Source organism: Electrophorus electricus, chromosome 18 (assembly GCF_013358815.1).
Source record: "Electrophorus electricus isolate fEleEle1 chromosome 18, fEleEle1.pri, whole genome shotgun sequence".
Taxonomy (NCBI): domain Eukaryota; kingdom Metazoa; phylum Chordata; class Actinopteri; order Gymnotiformes; family Gymnotidae; genus Electrophorus; species Electrophorus electricus.
In genome coordinates this window covers 5,386,690-5,397,340 of record NC_049552.1, presented here as the reverse complement: position 1 = coordinate 5,397,340, position 10,651 = coordinate 5,386,690, and the positions used below count along the sequence as shown (strand labels likewise).

Genomic DNA, 10,651 nt, shown 5'->3' with positions numbered 1-10,651 from the left:
CTTGTGCAGATGGATGCATTAGGGAGTAGATTGAGCAGTCTTGCTTCAAGGGAAAGGAGATGACCTACAACCTATTCTCTACATAAGCCAGAAATTGTTCCAGAGGGAGGTGAACTATTCCACTGTGGAAAAGGAGGCGCTAGCGGTAAAGTGGGCATTGGACTCATTAAAGTATTACTTGATTGGGGTCGAGTTCACGCTGGAGACTGACCACAGAGCACTACAGTGGATGCAAAAGATGAGTGGATACTAAAGTGGATACAATGGGATTACGCGTTGGTACTTGTCCTTGCAGCTATTCAAGTTCATACTGAAGTATTGTAAAGGGCTGTAGAATGTGACAGCAGACTTCCTCTGCTGTCATCCAGAGGAGTGAACAACTGAAAGGGGTGTTGTTTGATGAAGTCAGAGACCTGCGCCATGACCTTGTCAGCTGCCAGACAATAGTGGAACAAAGAACCGGGTTTACCTGAGATCCTTGTTCCAAACGAGTGGAAGGTGGAGCAGCTCCAACCCTTGTACAGGTCAGAAGGGCTCATGACCATACAAGGGTTGAGGCAGCTGCTGAAAAAGAACACCTGTGAGGAGAAAAGGACAATAAATGTTCATATTTACCGGTAAACATATTGATGTAATGGCCATTGAACTATGCGCAGGATTGATATGGACATATGGAGACTGATTTTATTGTTCTTCTGTAGAGTCACCTACCTGGCATTTTGGCTTAGCCCAGGGTGGGGCTTCCTGTATTTAAGGGGATGTGGAAGCGAAGGTAGAAGTTGGTGAGATGGGAGCTTTACACATTTGATGATTGCCTGATCTAATTCTATTTTAGTCTGGTACTGAAGCCTAGTCCAGTGTTAATAATTAGGACTGTTGAATAATGTTTGAGGAGCTGTTTACTTTCAAAACCATTTCTTTTCCTTTTTCTTTATTTTCACAATTTTTACGAATACATTTAACATGCTAAGGTTATCTGGATGTGTCTTGTACTCTTGGTGAACCCCATACTCTGCCCTTGATGCAAAACCACTCGTAAATCCTGGAAGTCCCATGGATCATACCATCTCCAATGGGGAATTCTCATATGGACTATTTGGAAAAACCAGATCTGACAGGGGATGTGACATCAGTGGAGGATCACAGCACAACAAAAAGACAACTTGATTCAACAAAGAAATGTGTACTGGCAGGAAGCTGGTATAATTTCATGCCAAGCTGTAATGCCACATTAGTGACATTTCAGTCCAAGGTGTGATGCTTCATTAGTGACACCTTGCTACGCACTGTAATTAAAGTTAGGGCAGTTTAATTTGGTAATTAAACTGCCCTTACTTTATTTAACAAAAAGTTACTTAAAATAATAAATATCCCAACTCCAGACATATAAATAAGAGATCTTAACAATTATGCTATGCCCACAAACAAAATTAGCAATTATACTGCAAATCATTTCATAAAACTCATAAAGCTCATTTTCATCCTTGTATAAAACTTAAAAGCAAACATTGCCACTTGTACCATTCTCTTTCAAGCATAAATTAATTGCTGTAGATACTTTTTCTCTACTTTTCTAAACACACACGGGGGTCCCATTACATAGTAGTTGATCTTCAAAAGAGAAAGCAAGAAAAAAAAAATAACAGTAGAAATGGAGAAAAAAAAATCCACCCTCTGGAGACCAACAAAGCCATTAATTAAAATGTGATCTCAAGCATCAATCTCTCTGTCTGTCACAAAATGATCATAATCTGAGAATGTTGGGAGTCTGTAGAGTAAACAGTTAATTTACACAGCATTAATCAAAAAGTGGGACTCATCTCACTTCACACCTCACACAATGTGAGGACAAGCTGTGCATTCACACTAGGGCTAGGGACAGAGTTTAATGGCTAACTCCAGCCTAAAAAAAAAATCAGTCACATTAATTTATGGACAAAAATAGAAGTTGAAAATGTATAATTGCATTATTCATATAAAAACCATCAAGGAAAGTTTTACTACTCCTGAGCATCATAGGGAAGTATTCATTTAGTCTTCAGTTTTTCTGTTAGCAATTTTTCATTTTAATTTTTTATTCCATTGCATCATGGACACTGCAGGTATAGATCAAATGCTTGAGTCACAGTGAAATGCTTATTTTGAAATAAGAACCAAACCCAGATCTGTACTAAGTAGCAGAAACATTAACGAATGTGCCTGAGAAAGAAAAACAAAAAGCACTTCTTGGCATGTTGGTATGGTTGCTCCAGTTCTGCTACATGCTTCCAGACATGTGAGAGTAGGTAAAATGTTCTCTCTTCAACTCATTCATTTTCAAGCATCTTAGTTTCACCCATGATTAGAATTCAGTAAACCAATACATGTAGTGTTTTTGACAAGTAAATCAGGCACCTCCTTGTTCCTCTGAGGTCAGCAATGACCAGTCCAACAGTGCTGCACAACCAGCACAGTGTCCATAACAGGATCAGTGAAGCCATGCCATTTTGACTAATTTGGGGAAATAAAAGACCTTTAAATAAAAGACATCATTTTCAACACGATTAAGAAAGCCTACTTTGTATCTTGATCTGTTTTGCCAGGGAACTTCTAGTGCAATAGTAGTAGAAAGAGTAATGTTACAAACATTAATAAAGATGCCACAAATGTGCTCACTGTTTGTGGCTGTCTTCTTTCACTACTTGTACAGTATTAGCATAACAGAGCAAAACAGATGGCAAGAGACTATCATCACAGTTTTACTCTCACCTGAAGGTGAATACACACACATTGAACTATCTCGTTGTAAAGGTGTGTGTGTGTGTGTGTGTGTGTGTGTGTGTGTGTGTGTGTGTGTGTGTGTGTGTGTGTGTGTGTGTGTGTATAACCTCTTGAGCAGCAGTGCTTAAATCCTTTTCTGTGTCATTTAGCATCCATTACCTGCTTCATTTCTGCTGTTTAAACCACATCCAGTGAGCCCACCCCCATTATACAACTCACATTCATTCATTTCATTGTGTGTCATTTATGTCAAATCTACTACCTATTCGTAGTACTGCAGTTACGGCAGTGGGTTAGATATTACACACTGCACAGACACTTGCCCTTATCCTGTGAAAAGGTCCATACATTAATCTGACACCAATTCAGATGAACATAACGATTAGTTGCCATTATAAATTATTGCTTCCTCACCTGCTACTCAAATGTGGATAGTCTACAATAACAGGTGTGAATCAAAAAGGCAACAATGTATATATACAATAATATACTATAATGTTTATAGAAATTTCATTCAATGTTGCTTAATTAAGGCCCTGTGCCTGAGATACTTCTCTAGGCATCGGATGGCGATGGGGTCAAAGTCTGTGTCAAACTTATTAGCGAACAGGTGGCGCTGTTCTAACATCCACTGCAGGTCCCCTGCCCCATACACACACACAGCCCTGACATGAGTGCCCTGACAGGGTGGATACACTGCATCTAAGGCACCTTCATGGTATGACCATTTAATTAACCGGGAGATGGTGGAAATGTCTGTGATGTCATATTTAGAGTTGGCACGGAGGTAGCCAGGAACTTCAGGAATACGTTGCATTGTAGCCCAGAGGAACTCATCCGGGCTGTAGGTGTCATTTGACCATGAAATGAGTGCCTGAGCTTTGGGGTCCTCGAGTACAAAACGCACATAAGCACGACTTACCACTATATATGCACCCCCTGAAAAAATCTTTATTCCAAAAGGTGGAGGTTTTTTGTCCTGATTGGTATTCTGAATTGCATCATCTATGATACGGAAGCTCTTCTTCCATCTACCCATCTTATATTGGGGCATGACCTCAGTCTCCAGGCTGTTGCCACCACCCAGTGCCTTAAGGGCCCGCACGATCTCCAAGTTGGTTTTGATCGGGAAGTCCTGCCCACACAGGTTGATAAAGTACTTCCAGTTACTGCTGATCTGCAGGAGGTCCCTCATGCAGTTGATGTCGGCTTGCACACGACTCCAGCTAGCGTAGATCACCTTTTCAAGCTGGCTGGCTATGAAGACATTGTCAAAGCATGAAACAATGGAGTTGATCGCTGTCATGACGGACTCGGGTGCCTTTTTGTCCACATGGATGCAGTAGAAGTTCTGAGGGGCATAGATGGACCTCAGGAGCCGCTCAAAGTTCTGCACCTTGTGGTGGACGACGATTGAATAAGCCACTGGGAACGCCTCTTCCTCTTCACTCAGTGGGAGGGGGAGGTACTTCCGAGTGGTACGGAACACCTCACAATCATTCGTCAGCTCGATGTAGCTCTTATCGGAAATATGTGTTTTATTCTTGAAGCTCTTCGTGATGGTCAGCACCTTGGCATGTTCTATCTCTTCAACATCACCCTGTATGACTTTCTGGCATTGGCACTCGTCTTCTGGTGTTTCATCATCTCTGAACTCCAGCCAGCTGTAGGCCACCTGGGCCTCTTCATGTAGGACCACTGAAAGTGTGAGCATGAACACACACATCAAGGCTCCAGCGAGCAACACCCTCCGGAATCTTCTCTTTCTTCGATTCAGCAAGCCCATCAGAAATGCTTCTAGTAGAACTGCTCAGAGAGTAGCCAGTCATGCCACCTGGAGGGATTATACTATGTTATATGAAGACTGTATACATTCTCACAGCAACATAGTCCAAGGGGTATGAAGCTAAATTAGTACAGTAGTCTTAACAAGTTAATATAATTTGTTCATTTATATATCAGTATGAAAGCAATTTAAGCAATTTAAGTGTGCTTCTTCTTATGTAGACAATCCAGACAATCCAGACAATATTTGTATTAAGTTAATTGTCTTTGTGTATCATTAAAAATTTAGTAAAGTGTATCATTTGGTAACAAATTTGCAAATAATGTAATACATATGTTACATGTCAAACACCATTCATAATGTAATATAAAAATGTTTCCTGACATAATATCATTCTGGTTGTTGAGTGAACAGCTGAGGAAGCTCACTACTGGATGACATAATAAACATTTTTGTCCTATTTTGTCATGTCAATGACTTATGAATTATTAACTATTTTACTTTTAATTGTATTTTGCTTTGACTGGACCTATATAATCCATTTTAAAATTAGCTTTGACTTCTATGTTTTGGCCTGTTTTGATCTTAAATCTTGTCCTATTTTGTCATGTCAATGACTTTAATTGTATTTTGCTTTGACCAGACCTATCTCATAAATTTTAAAAATTAGCTCTGACTTCTATGTTTTGTCCTGTTTTGATTTTAAGTCTTAATTTACTGATAATCTACAGTCCGGTTGTCTCCAGTTTAAACATTTCAATCTGTAGACTCTTTACATTTCAACACACAAGTTAAAGCTTAAACATGTACATACCATCACTGAAAGCCTCTTGTCTTCACTGAAGACAGGTTTCGTTGGCCGTGCGTTTTCAGGGTCTGACGGCTTTCTTTATCATACCTTTGCTTTTGCCTTCCTTCTCTTTCTGAAGCACAAATGTGGGCAGGAGTTTCGTCTTACTCGTAAGTCAAAGTGGAATGAAGTAGATCCAGGTTTTTTTGCAAAACACATCATCATTCATGTCATCCAAGCGAAAATGTTATCTAGTTGACAGGCTCTACAAGAAGGCAAATCAGAATTTGTATTGCTTAAATCTTCTTGGAATCTTTATTCACTTTCCACCTGGAGTTTTCACTTTGTATTCCCAAACTAAAAGTCCAACGCATGTTTACCAAAGAGTTTTAAAAGATGCTGTCATAAATATAGTGATTATGGTTATTTTTGAAACACTGTAAACTTGTGACTCAGAACATTTGCATGTGATAGGCTGTGGAGCAGGTTTGACATGCATTGTATATGGGACTCTATTGACTTTGATCCTTCAGTCTTTCAGGTTTAGCAGGATTTCAAGCAAATACTTTTAACCATAACTACAACTTGCTAAGTTTACAGAGGCAGAATTTTCCTTTAATAGTATAATGACATCTTCTACTTGTCTTAAAGGGCTATTGTCATCCTAAGCACTCAGTACACCCCATTTAAATGTTTTGTTACATGTGTGATAGTATAATGCAGAAATATTTTTAAATAGAGTTGTGTGTTCCTTTGATTAAATATAAGTGAAACTTGATCTGCTTGATTCAGTGACTTAATCAGAACATTTGTGGAGCTCATTGCAACACTGTGTTCTCATTAATATAATAATCTAGAATAAAATATAGACAGGTGACAAATTAAAAGAAAAAACAGCACAGTGTTCTTGTAACATGCTGGGCCAGTACAGCCTGCAGCCCACCACTACAGCACCTTGGCATACATTCAACAAGTCTCTACAACTGTACAACTGTAAAGTGTTGGAACATAATTCTTCCAAAGAATATTTAATTGGTGTATTTATGATAAAGGTGAAAAGTGTAATTTGTCCAAAATCTTCTATAGGTGTTCAGTTGGTTTGGGTTCAGGTAACTGCCATGGCCATAGCATATCATTTATATCAATTCCATACTCATCAAACCGTTCAGTAATCCCTCATGTCCTGTGGATGGCATTATCATCCCAGAACCAACCACTTTCATCAGGACAGATTCCTGTTCCTATTGAAACACTATCCAGCTGAGCAGTGTTTGTGGAAAAACTCCTACAATCAGTGGCCCAATATACTTTCTTTAAAATTCATTTAGATCATTTTCCTCTTTCATTTTCATCTAAAATTGAGGTGAACTGGGCCTTCTCAATTTTTTGTACATGCCATGCTCATTGGGATTTCTCCTATCACCTTTTTCTCTGTCTGAGTATACAGAATCCTATGGACTGAGACACACAAAATGGAAAATATGCCAGTTTGTAAGTTACAATTGATTATACAACCTGGTTGCACATAAAATTGCTAAGATGCTTTTGAAGACACTCAACTGTAAAGAAAAAGTATGACTAGTTTTTATGTCTTTGTAATACTAACAATCTCAACAATACTCAAACTGTGTCTTCTTTATTCTGCTTTTTAAATTTTATTTCGTTTTCATTTTAGCCTTTACTGCAGGAAATGAAATAAAATCCTAGATTATATTCATTAGAAATGTTGAGATTATTGCTTTCATTCAGCAGGCAACCAAAAATCGCATGCTTCGATACATATAGGTTATCTCCTTAACTGCAATGTTTTTGGAAGGATAATTTCATCAGCATCATCAACATTAATATTATTATTATTAGTAGTAGTAGTAGTAGTAGTAGTAGTAGTAGTAGTAGTATTACTATGTGTTCAATTACTGCTGTTTGTCTTTGGGTCTTAATGCCTGAATATTACCTACCCGTCTTCAGTGTGATTCTGTACTACATGTTAAATAGCTAGCTGTCGTGCTTTTATCTTGCTTCTACTTGGCTTTTATTTTGCACTTTTCAAAAGAGGAAAAACGTAGGCCACGGGGTTTTTTTAATCAAAGGTCTTTCCCGGCCCTCTCCACTGTGTAACTTAATTTATTTCGAAGCAGTGGCTCTGCCAGTCATTGTTATTTACAATTAACAGTTAAATACAGTTGAATGGCCTCTTTTGAGTTTTCATAGAGGACGTCATTTTGTTTATTTTACTTATCCATCACTTTTTAGTTTTGTTGTGAAATTGTATCGTCCGGTTAGCTCTAGAAGAATCTTCAGGGTCATCGCTAACGTTACACAACATTTACTCACTGACATAACGTTGTCTAACTGGCTCGCTAGCCTCCGCGTCTGATAATCGTGGACAGTTCTTCACCACTGGACATGAGAAGTTTGCCCTATTTCTGCCGGGGACAAGTCATCCGAGGGTTTGGAAGGGGAAGTAAAGAGCTTGGTATTCCCACAGGTAAAGCATACAGACAGTGGTTAGGGTAACATTAGTGACTATTCGTGGAGTCGCTAGCAATCTTATTGACCTGATGTCTAGGGAAGGTGTTGCACAGTTGTATCAGTATTGAAAATCGTCTCCTTTTGTCCTCAGAACTGCTGCGGAAGGTTAATGTAGTAGCGAGATAGTCAGCTAACCAAGTCGACCTTCTATTTAGCTGACGTTGTCTAGTGTTAGCTAGCTACGAAGGGTAGCTAGGTTAACTAGCAAGGTACTTGAATGATTCATTTTGGATTTTCTTAAGCATCAACGTACTGTAATAAAGCCGATAGGATACATTTATAATTGTTGCAACCCATATATTCCATTTTCATTTTTCACTGGTTGACAGCCAAACTAAGTCAGCCAAACTAATTCTGATGTTAACGGTAGTCCACCATACTCAAACCAGACAACTACTCTCAAAGAAAGGTAATAAATATGTTAAGGATTGTGACTGATGAAAAAATGATCTGTTGTGGACGGTTTTCAGTTCAGACACGCTCTAACTCATTCTACAAAACAGTGGGACTTTTTTTTTTTGGGGGGGGGGGGGGGGGGTCTTATAACCTAGCCATTACCAATCTTATTCATTCCTTATTCAACAGCAAACTTCCAAGACTCTGTGGTGGACAGTCTTCCTGCTGACTTGAGCACTGGCATTTACTATGGCTGGGGACGTGTGGGAAATGGGGATATCCACAAAATGGTGATGAGTATTGGCTGGAACCCATACTACAAAAACATAAAGAAATCAATGGTAATTGAGGCATTTATAGATGATTCATAGAATGTTTGCAATGTTACTAAATACTAGAACTGGGTTAAGATGAGTGACATCAGTCATGAGGTCAGAATGTCATGAATATTATTTGACAGTAATGATTCAGTGATTTCGGTATCTGTTTTCCTTTAGCTGACTTATTTAAAAATTTACATAATCTACATTGCATATAATTATATTTTAGTCTTGTAATTTGTGATTTATATTTGATATGGATCATCTATTTATGGCAGGAAACCCATTTGATCCACAAATTTAAAGAGGATTTCTATGGCCAGATGCTAAGTATAGTTATGGTGGGCTACATTCGCCCAGAGAGAGGATTCAGTTCGATTGGTAAGACTTAACACTATTTATGTTTAGGCCCCGAGCTACGCGCTCACACACACATGCACACATAATTGATGATCTTACATAGCCATTGAACTAAAAATACAAAGTTGAAGCAAATTTCACATGTCCAAGAAAGCAAGATGTACACACTTTCGCTAGAGCTGGATTCTTTTTGTCCCATTCGTCAGTTCCTACCACACAGTCCACATTTTGGCTTTAACCCCCAGCTCCCCCATATACTTGTACCAGTTACTGGGTGTTCTCAGCAGCTTGATTCTGGTATGATGGGAGGTGGGGATAAACCAAAAATGTGGACTACCTGGTGGGTGGCAAGGAAACACTGCTGCAGGACACACCCCACTGACACAGCTCAGGTAATCTGTGCGTTCTGTAATTTCACAGATGAATTAATAACAGCAATTCATAGTGACATTGAAGAGGCGAAGAGGAAGCTGGACCTGCCTGAGCACTTGAAACTGAAAGAGGACAACTTTTTCAGGGCCTCCATATCCACAACGAGCAGTCAGCTCATGAATGGTCACTGACCTCTGAACCTGTCACTTGTCCCATCCTGCATCTTACATCTTCTTGGGGTAAAGCCACTGTAACATTTATGCATTAAACCTTAAAAAAAAAACCCAATCAAACAAAAAAAAAACCTAGAACATTTTATCCAGGTAGTTTACATGTTTGTCACTTTGGCACGCTTGAACAGTGCTGGCACTGAAAGTGAATTTTCTTACTCTACTTATTTCAACAGTCATTCTTTATAGAAGCTTTATAGAAGACAACATGCACAAGGAATGCAGTTCCATTTGGTTTTATACAAGGAAAGTTTAATAATGTCACGTAAAATCCTCAACTTGGGCAAAAGGTCCTCAAATGAGAAACAAAACCTCCCATCACTGTGGAACTCTTAGGAAGGACTACATAGCAGACAACTGAGAGAACTCCACAACATTACAATTGGTTTAGTCTGTTGTAACAGTTTAGTCTTTTGTAACACTGATACCACAGAGTGTACTCGCTCTCTATCACGTGACTGATAAGAAGTATGAAAAGCTTTGTAGTCACACACACGGCCTTTGGTTCGCTGGGGAATCTTTTTGTGATAAGTGGATAATTATGCTGTTTAGTCAGAAATGAAGATCCCTTAATACGGAGAAAATTAGCTATAATTTATTGTTCTATCTAAACTCAAGTTTAGTTGCAAGGCCAGCGTACCTGAAACTGGTACTAATACGCTTGTTACACAGACAGTTCTAAGTTGATGAATTAAAGACACAGCAGTTAAGAATGGCTTTACAGCTGTTACAACTGTTCATAATTTTATCAATCTGAATGAATTGTGATGGTCTTATGAATATTTGAGTGTTTAGCAAAGTTGTATAAATATCCTCAGATGTATTTTTTAAATTAGTCATTGCCCTCTAAATAATTTTTTCTCTCTTATACATAGTTAATGTGAGTGACTTAACATTTTTATTTTCTTTATTCACATGAATGACATTCAAGCAGGATTTCCACAGAATATATTTGACCTTTGTAATAAAAAAAATATACAGGCACCTATTTGATGATAGTACACATCCACCCAAATAGAAATAGAAACTGCACACAAACTGTCCAAAAAAGAAAGTAATTTGTCCAGGAGATGTAATGGCTTCTTTACATCTATGTGCAGGCATC

General features: G+C 38.6%; 2 protein-coding genes across 3 annotated transcripts in view; one reads left to right on the top strand and one right to left on the bottom strand.

Annotated features, from left to right (window-relative positions):
* Window positions 1–3,261: 3,261 nt before the first annotated feature.
* Window positions 3,262–4,546, bottom strand: LOC113567652 (beta-1,3-galactosyl-O-glycosyl-glycoprotein beta-1,6-N-acetylglucosaminyltransferase). The gene has a single exon (XM_026995738.2). The coding sequence runs from the start codon at window positions 4,544–4,546 to the stop codon at window positions 3,275–3,277; it is 1,272 nt and encodes a 423-aa protein (XP_026851539.2). The 3' UTR covers window positions 3,262–3,274.
* A 2,873-nt stretch (window positions 4,547–7,419) lies between these two features.
* rfk (riboflavin kinase) overlaps window positions 7,420–10,651 on the top strand; it is a 4,821-nt gene continuing 1,589 nt past the window's right edge. The window contains exons 1-5 of one of the 2 annotated variants that reach the window (XM_026995740.2): window positions 7,420–7,824; window positions 8,454–8,605; window positions 8,863–8,965; window positions 9,365–9,555; window positions 9,723–10,651. The exon at window positions 9,723–10,651 is cut by the window's right edge and continues 1,589 nt beyond it. In XM_026995740.2, the coding sequence (XP_026851541.1) occupies window positions 7,743–7,824; window positions 8,454–8,605; window positions 8,863–8,965; window positions 9,365–9,507 (480 nt within the window). In that variant the 5' untranslated portion in view covers window positions 7,420–7,742 and the 3' untranslated portion in view covers window positions 9,508–9,555; window positions 9,723–10,651. Of the gene's footprint in view, window positions 7,825–8,453; window positions 8,606–8,862; window positions 8,966–9,364 lie in introns of both variants that reach the window. The other variant, XM_026995739.2, reaches the window with a different exon arrangement.

What these genes read in the sequence shown, in the direction of transcription:
- LOC113567652 (XM_026995738.2), bottom strand. Translation starts at nt 4,546, where the DNA reads ATGGGCTTGCTGAATCGAAGAAAGAGAAGATTCCGGAGGGTGTTGCTC.